Source organism: Alternaria conjuncta, assembly GCF_024043145.1.
Source record: "Alternaria conjuncta strain BMP 0040 chromosome Unknown scaffold_19, whole genome shotgun sequence".
NCBI classification, from domain to species: domain Eukaryota; kingdom Fungi; phylum Ascomycota; class Dothideomycetes; order Pleosporales; family Pleosporaceae; genus Alternaria; species Alternaria conjuncta.
The window spans coordinates 440,763-459,439 of NW_026250108.1; the positions used below are offsets into that span (position 1 = coordinate 440,763).

Below are 18,677 nucleotides of genomic sequence, written 5' to 3' on the forward strand. Positions count from 1 at the left end.
TTCTCGCCAAAGTAGATCAACACTCGCACATGTCGTTGTAGGTATTGGGCTTGCGCCACCGTCCATGTCGCCTAACGCTAGAGTACGGTCCGGTAGATGAAAATCCAGACGGAGGATCCTTAGATTGAAGCTCCTTCCAAAAGAGAACAACCTCCGGCATGCTAGTGCACAAGTTGATACTCAATGCTAGCGTGAGGCGTGGGTCTTCCGACGATAAGACTGGGCGGAACATGGATTAGACAAAAATCGAGCGGGACATCCGTGCCAGCCTCGCCACGGGCATAACCGCGCAACCGCCTAAATGCGCGACAGCCTAAGACAGGCGGCACATAGACGCCAGGATGCGTGCGAGCGGGTTCCATGCCGCATATCCACTATGTATGCAAGGTACTGAAGGATGCCAAGGATCTAGCTGACCACCTTCCAAGTTCCCGCACGGCTGCTAATTGATTAATTAGCCAAAGTGAAGATCAGAGAAAGTTGTAACTCCGGCGGAGCATTGCATACTAGTGTCCACTCCTATCGCCCTGCAATGACTTATTTCTGGCGTTCTGATGGCTCGGCCGGGGTATCCGCGGAGACCAAACCTCGGAAGGCTGGTTATGCTACCTCGACCAATCCCCAATTCAAGCACTCTCTCATCGCCGCATACTCAGCTCTAAGAAACGGTCGAATTCGTCCTCTACTTAGGTCGAAGTTCTTTGCAGATAGATTCAGCGGCCACAATGTTTTCTCACAACCCTGTTCGCCGCGTGCTGATCAACGTAGGCTTGATGGCTTCCGCCTCAGCCTTTAACCTCTATCCCCTTATTCCGGCAGAAACCATGTCGCAAATTCTAGGGATATCTTCCGGATGTGTATCCGCCTTGTATGTCTTCTCTTCCCAAGCATGCTTCATGAATATCAACTGATTCCTTTCAGAAACACCACGCTGCCATGCGATAACGACTTGATGCAATGGACGCACAAGGTCGACGAAGTGTACTGGCAACCAGCCGATGTTACCACACTTTGCACCGCAAGCTGTATGTCCGATGCAGCAGACTGGCGGCAGAATGTCGCAACAGCTTGCGTTGACGACTATTACCGCTCGGGCGACCGATACGTGCCCGCCGAATCGCTGAGCGGTCGTATCTTGGAGGGACTTGATATGGCTTGTATGCGCTCATCGTCTAATGAGTGGTGCCTAGTCGAGTCCTACGAATGGACTGGCTCAGATGTGATCCAAATGGATTGCGAAGCAAACCCCAATGACCCATGGTGTCTCAATCGCGCCGACTTTGGCGCAAACCAGAGCCGAATGTCAACGTTATACGATGACGACTTGTTGTGCTCCGAGTGCTTTCTCAAGATGTTGCATGCCCGCGTAACATCGGATTACCTGCAAGACACAGAGTTTGGCGACTATCTCGTCGAACAGTTTCAAGATGTTCAAGACGTTTGCAAGACTACTGTTGGCGAGCTCGTTACCAGGATTGGCCCAGCCTATGCGCGCGTGACGGATGAGCCCGAGATGGCACTCCCGTCAACTACCGTATCGACTACTAGTAGCGCGCCCACACCCACGTCGACAGTATGCAGAGGCCGCATGGTGGATCTACGACCCGATCGTGAAGAGGAGCTCAATTGTGATGAGATTGCGGAGAAGTACCAGATCGCCTCGCTGGAAGCGGCTGTTGCAACGAAGAATGAGTTCTGCGATGCGGATGGAGAGGTGTGCATACCTCTTGCTTGCACATTGTACCGAGTCTTGACCAACGACACGTGGTAAGTATCTCTGCTACACACTCTCTCGTATCAGCTGCTCACTACTGTGAATTAGTGAGTCAATTGCTCAAGGTCTTTCGAACACGACAAATGAAGTCACGCTCGCTCAGCTCGCAAGCTGGAACCCCAACATTATGGGTGCTTGTGACCATCTATTGGTTGGTCAGGCAATCTGCTTAACGTATGTCAGCCCTGTAGTCTCCCATCCATTGAATAGAAGCTGACAAGTATACCTTTAGTCCTCCAGGCGGTGCTTGGATCAGTCCACCAGCCTCAGAAATCCCCGACGATGGCGAGGGACCAATTCGCGGCGGTCCAGGAAGTACGGCATCCCTTCCCATAATCGAAGACGGTGGAGAAATACCTGCCGATAGCATACAAGAGGGTATAGCATCCGGTTGTACCCGCTGGATCATGGCCAATGACACCCAGGCCGCATGTTGGAAGCTTGCATACGATGCCAAGATCAGCGTACAGAGATTGTGGGAGCTGAATCCGGTGCTCGGTAGTGCTGGCGAGCGATGTGCTTCGCAAGTCTGGCTCGGCTACTACTATTGCGTTGCCACGAGTGGTGATGGCACGTCGCCATCACCTACATCTACGAAGCCTAGCACGAGCCCAAGTTCGACAGCGCCGATTACAAAGCCAACACAAACACAGTCGGGTATCGATCCTAATTGCAACAAGTTTGCGACAGGAGCAAGCTGTTGGGAGATTGCCAACAGTGCCGGAATTGAGCTGTCACAGCTGTATGGATGGAATACTGTGTTGGGCGCTAACGGAGAGAACTGCGGAACTCAGATCTGGGCCGGATATTACTACTGTGTTGGCACTGCCACCCCCACGACAAGCCAGCCGGCAACAAGCACGGTGGTTGCCCCGCTCCCTACGCAGACTCAGGGAGGCTTCCCCGCAAACTGTAAGCGGTGGATGGTTACTAAGAGTGGCGATACCTGCTGGAGTATCGGTAACGACAACGGTATTGCCCTCGAAGTGCTGTATGCCTTGAACCCGGTCCTGGGCTCTGACGGAGAGAACTGTGGAACTCAGATCTGGCCAGAGTATGCTTACTGTCTTGCTATATAACTTCGTACATGAGGCTGTTTGTTCGTCTCGAACGTTCGGAAGCGGTGGTAATGCGTGTGACCGACCCAAATAAGAAGATAGGAGAATGCGTAGTGATCTATCGTGAGATTTGTCACTTTGTGCTGTCAGCGCTTCCATTCTTGGAACGCAAATCATACGTCTTGTCAACTGCTATAAAACGCCTTTGTGCATGTTTCCTCGCGGCTTCTTCTTTCCGTTCCGCTTCTTTGCGTTTAGCGTCGAGACGTTCTTGTTCGAGAGCTTTGAGATACTCTGCCTTTCTGAAAGCTGAGGGCCAACCATACTCTTTCAGCAAGCGCTTGGGTAGCTGTTCATTTGCTTGATGAGTCTTCCGGTCACGTTCGCCGAGAGGATCGCACTCACCTTTGCATTGTTGTCTCGATGATCCACCATCTCGTTGTACCATGCATCGCTACCTCGCGTCAATGGTACAGGAACGGTGACCAAGGTTTCGATCTCGTCGTAGAGCTCATCAAAGTACTGCTGAACCTCTCGAGGCTTTGCGGCCTGCCGCCAAAACTGGTCATCTGGTGCACTACGGTCTACAATGAACGGTCCCATGGGCCAGATTATCCCTAGTGAAACCTGTCAATATCCGGTGATGCACGTTGTATGCGGCTCATACCTTGGTCCGTATCTATCATCCACACTGTCGCTTCGTTGCCCTGACTCAACGGTATCATTCCAGCAGGTATTTCCTGCCCCTCTCCGCATGGCGACATACGCCTGATAGCCTTCTTTTTGTCCGCATCTTTCAGCCAGCCATAATTGCGAAGGTAATTGCATGCTTCCGTTACAATATAGACCTCGTATTTAGAGTCACCCATATTCTTGCTCAGATAAGGCAAGTGACGCAAGAGATCAATGACTCGGTCCGACCGTTTCCACTCTTGTAATGTGTCAACAGCGAGCTGCTCATCAGTCCAACCTTCGGGCGGCGGGCGGAGGATCGTGTCCGGGTCGAGGTAGGCCATGCGCACGAGCAAATCATAGTGCTTCTCGATGCAACTGACGACTACATCGCGATTGTAAGGCATGGTGTGGATGATGGGGTTGTAGTGTAACGCTAGACAACTGGAACGTGGCTAGATCAATTCTACCCGTGGTCCGCGTGAACATCGGCAAAAGTTGCCGCCGACGACCTCGGTCTGTTTGTCCTGTTTGCACGCGACGGCCTAACTTTATGGCCAGACAGCAACACTGAAACACTCCAACTCATACGACAACATACGCCCAACTTTCTCCAAGCTAATCGCATAATAATCAAACCACTTTCACGAAACCGCCATATCGCCGACATCCTCGAAACCGTCCCTTTCGCCGAAACAACCAGACCAGCGGTCAACGCCGCATACAAACGGACCTCACAAGCGGGCGGACGATACACAGGGAGAACAACATGGGCGGCTACTTATCGACGTTTACAAAGCTGATATGGGCAAAGAAGGAGATACGGATATTGATTCTGGGGCTGGTATGAACACCTCAGCATGGCCAGTATGAGAGGCATGGCGCTGATTACAAATGCAGGATAACGCTGGAAAGACGACGCTACTATACAGACTGAAGGTACGCCATATCCAAGCAGGAAAGAAAGGAGGCATGCGAATATGGAAACAATATGCATCCTGGGTCTGGACACGAGGTATACGGAGGCTAACAAGCCCTCCAGATTGGCGAGGTAGTCACAACGATACCAACAATAGGCTTCAACGTCGAATCCGTCACATACAAGAACCTCAATTTCAACGTCTGGGTAAGTCCACCTCCCCCTCCTTCAGAACCACCCACCTTCCCCCATCTACAGCCACCATCTAACACCCCACCTACCCAGGACCTCGGCGGCCAAACCTCCATCCGCCCCTACTGGCGCTGCTACTACGCCAACACCGCCGCCGTAATCTTCGTAATCGACAGCACAGACATCGAGCGCCTCACGACCGCTAGCGAAGAACTGCGCGCCATGCTCAACGAAGAAGAGCTGCGCGACGCCGCCCTCCTCGTCTTCGCAAACAAACAAGATCAACCGGGCGCAAAGGGCGCGGGCGAGATCAGCGAGGCGCTCAAGTTGGGGGAACTCAAAGATAGGAATTGGAGTATTGTGGCTTGTAGTGCGGTGGATGGTAGGGGTGTCCAGGAGGGCATGGATTGGCTGGTGGGGAATGTTGGGGAGCAGAGTTAAGGAGGGGACAGGAGGGGATATGAGGATATACGTGCGATGGGGATGAGGATGAGACGGGAGCGGGGACATATGACGCGGCACATACGCGTCAGAACGGATTATTATACCAGCATAATGGCGTCTCGGCGCTAGGGTTGTGAATATGGGGTGGGGAGTCAACGTCAGTAATTGCATGCGCGTTCTTGATGTCGATGGAAATGGAAATGGAGATGCATTATATCGTGTGACGACGCGTCTAATAAACCTCCCACGTCAGATCTCTACCTGGTCTCAACCGCCCCTCAGTCCAATCCTTGCCAAAGACGTACGCGCTGCTGATCTCTTCTTCGTCGATGCCCAAGTGATCTTCGCCGTCTCTACCCTGGAACCAGCCCAACGCGTACGTCTTCCCACTCTTCTCGAGGTGCTTCGTCATCTCCCTTGAGTTGAGCTTTTCCGTGTCGATGAAGCTGAAGAGCATCTTGGACTGGTGGATGAAGGCGAGGACAGAGGCCATGGTGCCAATCTCGCGGGGCATGAACTTCTGACTGCGCTTCGCATAGGTAAGGAGAGCGATGCCGATAAGATAGATCAGGATGAACATGGTGAGAATGAAGCTCCACCAGAAGCTGCGAAACGTTTGGTCTGAGTTCCATCGATCAGATGGATCGCTATCCTCGCCGTCATGGTTACTGTCCTCATTCTCACCGCCGAAACCGGGTATGAATTTTTTACCGTCGACGCTGAGCGAACTCACGCAGACGGTTAGTATCTCGGCAAGGATGGACCCAAAAGCGACGAGCATGACAAGGTAATGTCCATTGAAGAAGGCTTCGAAGGGCAGCCAGAGAGGATTCGTGCCAGCATAATCGAGAGTCAGAGTCTTGGCGGGGGCGTGGCGAAGTGAAAGGAGGTAGAAAGGTTGTAGCATGCGAACATCGCTGTTCATGGTGTTCCAGAGTATGCGTATGATAGTCGCTATTCCTGTCATCATCCAGGGCAGCGTTTGTGTGATGATGCCCGTCTCCTCCACGAATGTGAGGAGTGGAACCGCAATGGTGAACAAGAAGAGAAAGCCAATGAAGGGTACGCCCGCCCACATACGAAGCATGAGCGGCCTGGGATCAGAGCCTTGCTCGTGTATCTTTTCCTTGCTCTTTATGTATTCTCCTTGCCAGAGTGAGCTTTTGTGCAGGATATATCTTCTTTGGCGAAGCTGCTTATGTATCTGTGGCAAGGAAGCCTGATCGAGCCCTTTGAAATCCGTAAGAATGTGGCTTTTCGTAGCCATGGCCGCGATGCCTGCGATGCCCTTGGGGTCCGACTGCAAGCCGCTCTTTCTTTGCATCGCGTACATCAGCGCCCCGCCACAAGCTGCGACAATCAAAAGGCACGCTGAAAGCGCTCTAGACCAGGCCGGTTCGACTCTCACAGCCTTCCAGTCGCCAAGATTACGGTCCTTCTCGTCTGGCCACATAGTCATAGAAGCACTCTGCAAGACAGGTACAAGACTGCTAGCGACCAATGTGCCCAACGAGCTGTAAATGACAGCGTATTGTCTGTGACGAAGTGCTCTCAATGGTACTAGGAAGCTCAAGAACGTCAAGTAGTCCATATTCAGCGATTCCCCTGCTGTCGCGCCTGTCTTCTTGGATAACTGGTAAAATGGCTCCAGACGTTTGACCTCGAAATCCGACATTTGCCAGAGAACGCCATAGAAGACCGAAATCATGATGGGCGCGTATTGCCAGGTGAAGTATTCCGCGACAGACAAGCTGTTAACCTTCTTGAACTTCCACAACCCACCATTTTTTGGATGATCTCTGACATCGCGTAAGGAAATCTGGCAGAGATATTCCTGTACACCAGCGAGTGCAAGTGCAAGAATAATGAGCATAAGAATCCACCACGAGCTCATAGTAAGGGGCCGCCATGCAGGCATCTGGGGATCTGCATGCGTGTTAGATGCTATCTCTAGACACATACAATGTATGGGAAACTTGCCTTCAGGAAAAAAGTAGCTAGTCTGTGCACCACTGGAAATGAGACCAGCCTCAGCCGTCAAAGTTCTCATAGAGTCGAAGTCGCGAGCAACTCCTGTGAATTCGCTGATATCGACTGGAACATCTGCTGCAACAGCAACAACTTTGCCGGTATTTTCAGCCTCGTCTTGCGCTTTTCTAGCCTGCTCGTCTACTACATCCGCTCTTGTCAGAATGCGTCGGTGGCCTGGAAAGAAGCCTGGTACTGGTCCAGCTGGCGTGTGCTCAAACGGAACATGGAGTACAGAAGTCATGCCAGATCCGAGTTGCGCCTCGAGACGCTCAAATTCTGCGGCGTGACTAGCTTCATCCATGTCTCTGTCACGCTCTTGCCCTTCGTGTATGTCCTGTGTCCGCGATTGTGCCTCGAATGTTTTCAGCGGCAGACCGCCTAGCGAGCTCAGATCGTATCCGACTGCCTCGTCCCCCTCGTCGACTCCCACAAGCCATCTTCTGCCGGGTTGTGATTCTTCATCATCCAGTCGGTTGTAACGTCCCCCATGAGAGGCTCCCCTGTGCAACGATGCGATTCGGTCGAGGACCCGTTTGGTCCTACTGTTGCTCTTGCCCAACGACGGTGATGCGCGATCTTGAGTAAACACGCTTGCGACAGGGTTGTATGATGTTTCTTGGGCAAAAGAGGGCGGCGCTGGAGCGCGGGGTATGCGATACGAGGGTTCTGCGGCCGGTAGCAGAGGCGAAGGAAACGACTGACGTCTTGATGCAGGGGTGCTGCTAGGAGATGCGATTGAGGCGACTGAGGACGGTCGGGACGGAAAGAGTTGCGAGAGCCTGTCGGAGGCGCCAGACGTGTTCTTGCGACGCAGCGATGGCCGAGCGTGGATGGGCGGGGTATCGCCAGTTGTTGGAGAGCCAACGCGCAAAGCAGAAGGGACTGTGATATCGGAGGTCCTCCTACTGTTCGGGGAGCCAATTTGGAGGGGCGATGGTACTCCTTCGACGGATGGTGACCGCATTTCGTTTCGAGTATGCGCGGCGTGCGCTCACGTTCTTATACTGTACAATGATATTTGCAATGTGTAGCGACCGTAGGACGAGAGCGAACGAAGTGAAAGGAAAGAGAGAAGCCACAAAAAAAGGCGGGAAATCACCAAATCGCACAGGATGTTGCACGAGGCTGGCGGTACCTTGCAGCCTATGCGTTGCACCGGTCAGCCTGGTTCCATCACACCAATATGCGCCCACGGATGCTTTCGCCCTACTCAGGCAGGAAAAGCTGCTCTAGTGCAGTACACCATGTGCAGTCCAGGCGAAGCGAACGGCTGTCGTGGAATCAAGCTCGCCGTGCCTTTGATTTGCGCTGGCGTCGCGGGGCTTGACGAGCCGCTCAGCCCTGTGCTGATCAACCCGCTTGACTCCAGATTGAAGGCTGATAGCCTGATATTCGATGTCAGAAGGACGGCGTTGCGCAAAGGCGTCAGTAGCGATGAAGGAGCTCAGAATGTTGAGCGTAACAATAAAGAATGCATCGCTTTACAGGTTGCAGCAATGCCATCACAACAGTCGACCGGTCAGGATTTGGGGGCCAGCTGAGCTAAAAATACGGCGCTGTGCCGCTGCGGTCGAATGGCGTTCGAGTCTCGCCTGGCATTGCCGTCTGAGGCATGCCGGTGGCTTGCGATGGGGGCCAAAAACATCGTCATATCGTGTTGGGCACAACGACGGTCGCACGACGGAATACAGATTCGACGTTGTTGGTGTTGAGCAGTGGGAGAAAGATGGACCGGACTCGGAGCTTGAGGAAGCTCCTCTGATCGGCCCCACTAGGGACGTCACGTGGACGTCCTTCAGGGCAGGCGCTGACGGTGACAGCAAACCCTATGAGGCGACAACAACACCAGGTCACCTAGCGAGGCTGCGCGACGACACCCCCGACTGTGCGCAATACATGTACAACGGCTATCAGTTCTTTGAGGATCGTCAGGGACTGGATGGTCGCACCACCGTTTGCACCACAGACACGCGCACGCACCTGGCGACACGTGGTGTTGTACACGGACGACGTTCTCAAAGGGATCAGAATATGCTCAATTGGCTAGCCAAGATTACTATCGTACGTTGCAGGCTTTACTTCGGTCGTCTGCACAAATGGCTCATCTTACTCAGCATTACCTCTTGCGCATCTGCAGCATCGGTCCCTTCCTGCCGGCCACGAAGATGTCGTAGATCTGGTATTGATCCTCCGTCTGTCGCCCAGGCTTTCCATTTCGGTTGCCTCCACCAAGTCTGTTCTCTGGATCAGGCCGAACCTCGTACATCCAGAGTGTCTTGGCAATGACAAGTCGCATCTCCAGCCAGGCAAGGTTCTTTCCAACGCAGCCCCTGGTTCCATATGAGAAGGCACAGAAACCATTCTCCGCCAATGCTACACTCTCAGCTGAGGATCCTTCCTTTTCAGTCTCGTCTACGATCCAGCGCTCAGGGCGGAACTTGAAGGGCTCCGGGAAGACATTCTCGTTGTAGCTGAGACAGTAAAGGCCGGTGCTGACATGGAGGCCAGCGGGGAAGTAGTGATCGCCGACAGTCGTTCCGCCAGGGAGTACTTCACGGCTGGGCTCTGCTGCGACTGGTGGTGTCATGCGCATAGCTTCTTGAAGAAACGCGGTGAGGTATTTGCAGGACATGATCTTGGTACCAGACTTGATCTCGTCGTAGCTTGAGAAGACCGACTTGACCTCTTCAGCAATCTTAGCCTGTACCTCCGGTCGACGAGCCAGATAGAAGAAGGCCGCAGACATTACGACAGATGTCGTATCGGAACCAGCAATAGTCAGCAACTCGCACTCAGCGAAGAGTTCGTGCTCGCTGTAGCCACGCTTGCCAGTTTCGGGGTCGACAGCCTTGAAGAGCCAGTGAAAGAAGTCCTTCCGGACCTCACCCTCAGGCTTGGGATTCTTCTCCAATTCGTGTTCGACCGCCGACCGTTTCTCAAGGCATCCTTCAACGAAGTCCTGCCACTTCTTGACTACTGGCGGTGAGGCGACCTCCAGAAGCTTGTCGAGCCCACGAGGCTTCATCCATACCCAAGCGTTGGACAACGGGCCGAATGCAATCTTTGGAATGTCAGCATGGTCGATCAATGATCTGATGCAGGGGACTAACTGGATGGAGAATTTCCATGAATTGAACCATGACTTCGGGGATGTGGCGGAGATCGCTCCCAGGCTCCTTCATGTCGAAGTTCTTACCGAAGCACAAGTCACCAAGGATGTCGAAAACAAGCCAGTTCATCCAGTCACACATGTTGATAGAGGCCGTCCACTCGCCAGATTTTGGCGCTTGTTGACCAATCAGCTCCAGCCAACGATCGATGTTCGCGTGAAGGAAGACCTCAGCATCTCGCAGCGCCGCCTCTGAGAAAGCGTAGTTCAGCACACGGCGCTTACGCGAGTGCACCTCAACACTGGTGGTGCTCCATGTGTTGATAGTGTGGACATTGCGTGGCCACACTTCGTAGTAGAGGCCTTTCTTAACATTTCCCTTTGGTCCAAAGATCTTCTTGAAAGCAGCAGGCGTGTTGAGCACGACACTGTCTGGACGATACCGGAACTCGGGTCCTGCCAATCGTTAACAACTTACTGACTCTGGGGATGAAATCAGGCCACCATACCATACTTCTCCTGCAGACTATACAGCCAAACGTGTCGGTCGCCAGTACGAGTGTGCCACCATGACGGGAACACAGTCAAGCGGGCCCAGAACGGCCCCGGGAACGCCGCGAGTGGATGGAAGTAGAGGCGATAGATTCCAGTAACGATTACGTAGGTCGATACTAACAGAGCTGACAACACGAGAAGCCCTGGGTATGACCCATTGCCTTGGATATCTGTAATTGCCATCATGCACCTGGCTTATTCAGAGAAGAAGGAAAGTTTGACAGGAATCCGAAAGCGAAATGCAGAGCGTGGGGCCTCTTTTACGCCTTTCCATATGCTCGCCGACTTTGCAAATCGCACATGGTTGAACCTGTCGTGCTCCGCGGCATCTGAACCCTCACGGCTCCCAAATTAGTGCCCGTTGATTGGTCTCCTAAAGCCTTAGGTCGCTAACTAGCAGCCGGGGCACCTGTCAGAAACGACTCTGAAATGTGGAGTTTTGCTTCTCGGCTGGGCTAAGAAAGGACCGATGGCGAGCCGCACCTCCCGCACCAGCTATCCATAACACATAGTTTGACTATCAAACAGCTACTCATGCTTACTGAGCGACGCCACTATCACGATGCATCACTAACTTTTTGTTTCCCTGGTTGTAATAAGCCCGCATATCGCGTTCCTCGCATCCACGTGGAAGATGGCGCATGTGCCGGACGCCCTCGAATAGGTGGGTCTCTCGCTAAGCCCCATGGGACTTTCACTGCATTTACCCTGGTCAGGTTTGAGACAATAACTTAATGGGCCTCGACAGGGTCTATACGGCTTCTCGACTCGATGTTGCACTACTAAAACTACCAAGACGACGGCGTGAGTCCCTCTCGATCCCACGGCACAGCATAGCGTGTGAGGGTCCTTCTGCTTCCGCGACCCATGCCGTTGCATGCAAGGCGTATGATTGGCAAACGGTGATTGCCCTCCAACGAGAGCTTAGCACGTTTTGGTTCCTACGCCGCCACAAAGCTTGCACATACGTTTGCGGCTTGCGCCCCTACCAGATGCCCTGCAAATTCGTCATGGTAGGATTGCGGCAATGCACGACATCCACAGGAATGAACGCCACAAAGCAGACGCAGTGCGTGTTCATCCGAGGAGCCGCAAGGCGTCTGATATCTTCATCGCTTATGTCCGCCATCGATTGGTTCGTAATCCATTGCCGAAGCCTCATTTCTGACTCGCAACAGACGGCCAAGCTAAACCGTTTACGGCCAAAACGACGGCCAGGCACATGCGCTCAACACCAGGAAGTGGGATGATCTGCTCGAGTCGGCCATTTAGAATAACGCACAGCTCGGAGTTTATCCTGCCACGGCTACCCCGGAGGATTTTGATCGACGAGCGCAGTGATTGTCGGTTTGGGTACACACGCAGACGGCAGACTCGACCCCGCGGCGACAGATAAACAAATACGTTCTTATTTCTTTTTTCGCAAGATGCAAAAATCTACCCCTCTCATACTGATCATTTGTCTCAAGCCGCGACGCGCTTACTGAACGAGAGGGTGTGCGATGCAGGCGTAGATTGAAGTCTTGCATAATTGAAGTGGAGTTGACTTCCCATTTCGTTCCCGCGTAGCACGACGCCGTCTCCGTTGGGAGCGAGTGCCGGATCATCCCCCACCCACTCACATGTGAAGACGAGGGACCCTTCAGGCCGACCAGGACCCCCTAACCTGTAACTGACGATCCACTTCCCAGATGCTCCCCGTGTGTCAGTGCCTCGCTTCTTGACTTTATGCTTTGCCCAACAGCTCCAGCATGTCGGATTATTACTTCTCTCTGCCGGATGCTGCGATGGCCATTGGCTGATGCACAGCTAAACAAGCAAGTAAACCGTCATGGGTTTGAAGGGTGGTGATTTACAGACCTAAAGGGGGTCTCCCGCGACCGGGAGCGGCGGTAGCGGTAGGTGGATTGGGAACATCTGGGGAGTTCTGGTCAGGGCGTCTGCATGGGAGGTGAGGAAAGGTTTTTCTTTCCTTCTGGGTATCGCGTGTCTTGTGCCGTGTTCTTGTTCCTGATATATCATGGGTGCGTGTCTCGCGTTTTCCATGTGAGAGTTTCGTGCATCACCGTCAACGCCACTGCGACGTCTTGTTTCTCGCTGTTTGTGATATACCTGGTGTATACGCCGTCGAGGATAGGAAAGAGAGTGTGTATATGAATTGTGCATCATGGCGCCTATCATCGATCCACAGGAGAGCGTGTAAGTTTGTTCGGGAGTGTCTACTCGCCCTTTCTTTGTCCTCTACCCTTTCCATACCCAGTCTCCGTAGTCCTCCGCGGTTCACCCAACCCATGTCTTATCACGACCAGAAAACAGTGTCTTGGGTAACATGCAGCTGACATTCTCTCCAGCCAATCCTACCGCCGTCGTCTCGATGGAGTGGCGATATCGACTTATATCTTGATCATGCTGCTCGTCCCCCTCAAGGTCTACTGTCGGAAACGGCACGGGGGATGGCGCAATGTTCAGATGGACGACTACATGTCCATGGTGGCACTGGCTGTGGCCAACGGCTTCTTCTACGTGTGCATAATAGGTATGCATCTTTCGTCCTTGGACACGAATCGTCGGCTAACACCCAGTGCTTGCAGGCATGCGAGAGTCACTGGGACTGCACATCAATGAGATCACGAACCCGTTACAAATCATTGCTTTTCTACGGAATATCTACATCGGCCAGATCCTGTATACGCTGAGCATCACGAGTATCAAGCTGTCGGTTCTCGCTTTCTACTGGCGACTCTTTGAGATCAAGTCCCGCATTACCATCTATGTTGTCACCGCCGCCTCCATCGCATGGTGTATTGCTATCGTAAGTCATTTATCGCAATAACACTGACACCCTCAGCGCAATATGCTAACAGTACTGCTTCACAGATGCTCTGCGTAATCTTCAACTGCCTCCCAGTACGCGCCGCCTGGGACATAACCATCACGCAAAAGACCTGCATCGAAACACGCGACATCTACCTCGGCGGCTCCGTCCCCAACGTAATCCTCGACTTCTTCATCGTCATCATGCCCATCCCGCACGTCTGGCGTCTGCACGCTCCCCTCGCCCAACGCATCGTGCTAGCCGGCATGTTCGCCCTCGGCACCTTCATCGCCGTCGTCTCGCTCGTGCGCCTGATCATCTTCCTGCAAATCCCCATCTCAGCCCAGGGCGACGTGACCTACAACTTCCGCGAGATCATTGTGTGGTCGATTGTTGAGATCAACATCGGTCTCACGTGTGCTTGTTTGCCTAGCTTGAAACCGGCTTTCCGCTGGATCGGCCTCGATAAATTGTTCTCTTTTGCTTCTTCGCGGCCGAGCGATATGAAAAGTCCGGGTCCGAGCTCGAATGGCGGACTGGATGGGTATATGCATGACTCGAAGAACTCCGGAGGGAGGCACAGGAAGAAGGGTGCGACGGGTGGGTTGTTTTCTACGCTCGCAGGTATGAGTCGGTTGGAGGATGAGGAGGAGTTCAAGTTTGTTGGGGAGGACACGCAGGGGAAGCATAATGTGGAGATTGAGATGGGGAGGGTTAGCGATGATAGTGCGCAGAGGACTGCGACGGGTGGGATTAGTGTGCAGAAGAATTGGAGTGTGTTGGTTGATGAGAGGAGGGTGGGTCAGCACCGGTAGTCACAGGTGGAATACACAAGGAGGTGTTTTGTACAAAAAGAAAAGGTTGGGTATATGGGTACACTAATTACACGACGAATAACGAGGTCATGTTATATACATCTTGTCATGTCAACAAGCTACATCGATACACTCGTGTGTTGGGGGTTCCAAGCTTAAGCGTTTGACATCTTGCCGTCGCCTGCGCCGGTGTTGAAGAAGAAAGAGATACAGCGAAGGATATGCACGAACGCAGTTCACACAGAAGAACTGGTAGTCGCAGGCGCGAAGTACGGGGTATCTCAAAACACTAATCAACGACTGTCTCGAACCCTATTTCCAGCTCCACCGAACGGTGCGCAGGACCGCATGGAAACCTCCTCGCCCTTTGCAAAATACCCAGGGTACGTCGGTAGGTCATCTCAGATTCCTTGGATCCTCGGTCGATGCGCACCCTTCCGTCCATGGACATATCCTCGGGCAACTGGAAGATGAGGAAGCTGCAGTCGGCTTTGGTCTGATTGCATATGAGACCGAAGAAGTCTTCACATGTTGTTTCCTTTCCAGTAAACATCAAACTGCCGTAAGACCAAGTCGGTCCAGGGCCGATTGGCTGGCCCGGTGGTTTGGTGCGATAGATTCGTAATTCAACTTTAAAGGGCGACGGCTCGGGTGAAAGCGCGCTTGTCCTGCGGGTCGGACATCCTATCTTGGTGCCCATCACCGAATCTTCAGACGTATCGGAGTCAACATCTGTTTGGTCTTCCTCGGAACGTGCGCGTTGAGGAGCGGGTTCGTCTGCTGTAGTAGTCGTACCAGTGCTGCGTCTCTTCCTCACTGGTATTTTCTCGTTTAGGGCTACGAATCTGCAACCTTGAAACCAAGGCTTATTATCGATGTTTAGGTCTCTTTTCTTGTATTTCAGGGCTTTCATGTATGTTCTGTTTATGAAGGTCTCTACGTCGGTGCGAGTCTGCCTGCAGAGAACCATGCCCAGCAGGTGTTTCTTGATGCTGCTTCCATTAGCTCGCACCCAGTACCTGGATGAGCGGACTTACGTGGTACTGTCTCTCGGATAGATCAAATCAGCCGGATATCGGGTACCCTCTTGTGGTTTTCGGAGATGGTCTCTACTTCCTTGACCAGGCTCAGGCCAGATCAGAGGACCATACTCGACTAACAGCTGGTCTAGCTCTTTATCGAGGAGCATGGGATCGTGTCGATCGATGACAGTATTTGCATCGTGTGCATCGCGTAGTAGTAGACCAAGCAGAGCCGGTACCTCGAGTTCGTGGATTGCAGTGGCGGGCTCATACCTGAACACTGGTTTTCTCATAACGAAGCCCGGTTCAATCCTCTCCCTCCCATACGTCTGAAGTCCAAGACATTCTATATGATGAGCAACGCCGATTTCGCCTTTTTGCCGCCCCATTGTCGGGTATAGTGGTGATTTGATGGACAAAAAACCAATTGGCAATTGTGATGTATAGACCGCAGCTAGCGACGTCGGTATGAAGCGGTGAGAGCTTGCGAATAGATTCCGAACGTGGTGGTGATGGAGTGGGCAGCGGTTTAATGCAAGGCGCCTTCCATCTAGACTCCGGTCGAGACAGACGCGTCCTCGCTCCTTCGTTGTTTACTTGACGCGTCCTCAATTGGCAAGGAGGAGCTTTCGTCTTATTCGTGCTCACTGATAAAACTCCCGCATTCCGATGTCGCGTGCTATACGTATCGCGACACGGTTGTTCGCGTTAAAGTGAAGGGAGATGGGATGTACCATGGCGGTGCTGCGACGGAGTTAAAATGCCATGCAGAATTGTGGGCCAATTAAAGCCCTGCACGGACGCTAGCGCGCGCAGCCGCATGGTGCAACAACAGACCGCCATCACCACCTACCAGGCGCTATCCGACATCTCGCCGGCATGCCACCCAAACACTCGGGCATGCCGCCCCAGCCCCAAAGAGCACGGAAGAGTGTGCGCACACCTGTGTCGAGGGCCCCGTCAACAAGCTGCAAGCGCGCCCGCGAGCCCAGTCTCGACAACAACAGCCCTCAGCCTGGTGACGCAATCCGGTTGCAAACACCCTCCAACTCAAATGAAATAAACACCAATTCCAAGGCGGCATCTCCAGAAAGCGATGCGCAGCCGGCACGTCGTAGCGCGTCGAGCGAACTGACTTCGCCAATGATGTCACCTAGGCTGCGTGCACTGCAGGCATCTATGGAAGAATCTCGAAACACCAGTCCTAGGAAAAACTCCATCTCGTATGGTTGCTTCAACTCGCAACCTCATCTGAAAGGTCATTTTTATTCTGCCAATCAGCTCTTTGCGCGGGGCGTCTGGATTGGCTACCTGGCTCCGGACAGGCAAAGCCAATCATTCCGAGGGCTTCCCTCCTTTCACGACTTGAAGGCCAATTACAAGAAGTTCACTCCTCCACACCCTCCTATAGTATCAGGGAGTCCTAGGGAGAATCGCAACGCTGTCTGCCGAGGCTGTGCTAGGGAAGACTCAGCTGTTATTGCCTTCAGCGAAGTGCAGTTCGGACCGAAGGTTGTGAGTTGTACCGAGAAACATACAATCTACATCGTTCAGAATACTGACAGCATACAGAAGGTCGTTATTATGCCACTCGACGGCGACGACGACGCTGGGGTTTTTGCCATCATGCTACCTCAGACGAGTGACAGGTCTTTACAAGGTCTTCAAGCCTATCGCCCCTACGAAGTAAGACTCGGATCAACGAATAGTCCATGGAAAACATACTGATCTCACATCTAATTCTGCAGATCAGTGGAGGTGGTCTGGGAGACAAGTTCGCCAACAATTTCATGATGCTCACACTTCGCAATCCTGACAGCGATGCTGGCACATTAGAGACCGTGCTCTCAGTGTTGTCTCCGCAAGAGCGAGCTGACATCGCCTCGAAGCTTAGGGGACTACCGGAACCAAGACATCGTCTCTCTTCTACCCCCAAGCTATCGAAATCTACTGATGAAGATGCTGCACATTCAGCACCGAATGCCGCACCTCCAGCATCGAATGCCATGGCAAAGGTCGATGATGATGAAAGCGATGCTCATACTAAGCAACCCGCAGCGAGGAAGCGGCGAAAGCTTAGCGAAAACAGGACACAGATATCGGACGTGATCGACGTTGTTCCCAAGGATAGCAGTACATGCCCTTCACAGTTGCAACCAGAACAACAACCGACACCACAACAAGAACCGACACCACAACCTGTAGCGGAGCCACAGCCAGAGCCGGAACCCCGAACCCAACCCCAACCCCAACCCCAGCCACAGATACATACACAGACTCAACGAACGTCAGAAACACCTGTCGACGATGTCAAACAGCATGCTCCAACGCCCGCGGATACATTCAAACCTCCGCCTCAAGTCATCAAGCGCACAAACTCGACCAGCATCATCTCTCTTGACTTGACCGACGAACAAGCCGAGCGCGTGTACTTTATCTGGTCGGTCGATGATGAAGGCATGGAAATGGATTTTATTCATACGCTGCGCGAATGCAAGTCTTTTGGAGGCCTGCTCAGCCTGTTGGAGGAGGAATCTGAGGACCTACCGTCTGTTGCGAGCATATTGGAGAAAACCAAAACCTGGAAACTGACATACGATCTTGGTGACGGTATCAGCAAAGCGATCGTAGCCCGCAAAGGCACGGAGACCGCATTCGATCGTCTACAGACTACACTTGCTCAATCGTCTATTTGGGCAGACAATCCTCAAGCAAAAGTCGATATCGTACTCAAGTCTTTGAGCCGGCCAAACCCTGCTTGAGCGACATGAGCAACGGTCATCGATGATTCTCTTCCTAGAATTCCAGCCTCGGCGTTCTTCGAAGGTGTGCTCTTTCTCACTTTCTCTAGCATCTGTATACCATTGAGTACATCGATGGCTTTTTTGCGTTGTCCTACATATACCCCGATCATTCTTGATCTTTCGCGTGCGAGTTGGTCGAAAGCATCGATACCAGGCTGGCGGTTGTATAGCACTGGTGCTCCATGAGGCTGGGCAGGATCCAGGCAACTCATAAAATGTTTATTCATATGAATACTAATGACGATCTCTATATGGCTTTTCCTCACAAAACTTCCAGAGCCTCTGTTTGAGCGTGTGCACATGCTACAGCACATCCGATGATGTAGTGATTCCCCATTGCCTGTACACCAGCGAGGTCTGCCCGCCACTGCGCATCCGATGTCAGTCGCGCCAATAAGTGGAAAAGAAAGCGCAGTAGTATGCATGGACTTGAGCCACCAAACATCACTGTCAGCAGCGGTGAGCTG

At 52.8% G+C, this 18,677-nt stretch overlaps 7 protein-coding genes across 7 annotated transcripts; 4 read left to right on the forward strand and 3 right to left on the reverse strand.

The window, feature by feature from the left end:
• Positions 1-824: 824 nt before the first annotated feature.
• J4E85_009905 (uncharacterized protein) lies at positions 825-2,853 on the forward strand (the record flags this gene model as incomplete). The annotated part of the gene is made up of 4 exons (XM_051474123.1): positions 825-868; positions 922-1,767; positions 1,823-1,948; positions 2,007-2,853. 4 exons carry the CDS (start codon positions 825-827, stop codon positions 2,851-2,853), a joined length of 1,863 nt encoding a protein of 620 aa, XP_051322200.1.
• A 309-nt stretch (positions 2,854-3,162) lies between these two features.
• Positions 3,163-3,911, reverse strand: J4E85_009906 (uncharacterized protein; the record flags this gene model as incomplete). Its single annotated transcript, XM_051474124.1, has 2 exons — positions 3,163-3,449; positions 3,500-3,911. 2 exons carry the CDS (start codon positions 3,909-3,911, stop codon positions 3,163-3,165), a joined length of 699 nt encoding a protein of 232 aa, XP_051322201.1.
• A 362-nt stretch (positions 3,912-4,273) lies between these two features.
• Positions 4,274-5,056, forward strand: ARL1 (Arf GTPase arl1; the record flags this gene model as incomplete). The annotated part of the gene is made up of 4 exons (XM_051474125.1): positions 4,274-4,348; positions 4,405-4,443; positions 4,547-4,630; positions 4,709-5,056. The coding sequence occupies 4 exons, from the start codon at positions 4,274-4,276 to the stop codon at positions 5,054-5,056; spliced, it is 546 nt and encodes a 181-aa protein (XP_051322202.1).
• Positions 5,057-5,291: 235 nt separating this feature from the next.
• On the reverse strand, positions 5,292-8,054 carry J4E85_009908 (uncharacterized protein; the record flags this gene model as incomplete). Its single annotated transcript, XM_051474126.1, has 1 exon — positions 5,292-8,054. The coding sequence occupies one exon, from the start codon at positions 8,052-8,054 to the stop codon at positions 5,292-5,294; it is 2,763 nt and encodes a 920-aa protein (XP_051322203.1).
• Positions 8,055-9,206: 1,152 nt separating this feature from the next.
• J4E85_009909 (uncharacterized protein) lies at positions 9,207-10,940 on the reverse strand (the record flags this gene model as incomplete). The annotated part of the gene is made up of 3 exons (XM_051474127.1): positions 9,207-10,151; positions 10,201-10,655; positions 10,709-10,940. 3 exons carry the CDS (start codon positions 10,938-10,940, stop codon positions 9,207-9,209), a joined length of 1,632 nt encoding a protein of 543 aa, XP_051322204.1.
• A 1,981-nt stretch (positions 10,941-12,921) lies between these two features.
• On the forward strand, positions 12,922-14,384 carry J4E85_009910 (uncharacterized protein; the record flags this gene model as incomplete). Its single annotated transcript, XM_051474128.1, has 4 exons — positions 12,922-12,953; positions 13,106-13,290; positions 13,346-13,566; positions 13,632-14,384. The coding sequence occupies 4 exons, from the start codon at positions 12,922-12,924 to the stop codon at positions 14,382-14,384; spliced, it is 1,191 nt and encodes a 396-aa protein (XP_051322205.1).
• Positions 14,385-16,549: 2,165 nt separating this feature from the next.
• Positions 16,550-18,168, forward strand: J4E85_009911 (uncharacterized protein; the record flags this gene model as incomplete). Its single annotated transcript, XM_051474129.1, has 3 exons — positions 16,550-16,921; positions 16,979-17,092; positions 17,155-18,168. The coding sequence occupies 3 exons, from the start codon at positions 16,550-16,552 to the stop codon at positions 18,166-18,168; spliced, it is 1,500 nt and encodes a 499-aa protein (XP_051322206.1).
• Between the last annotated feature and the right edge of the window lie 509 nt (positions 18,169-18,677).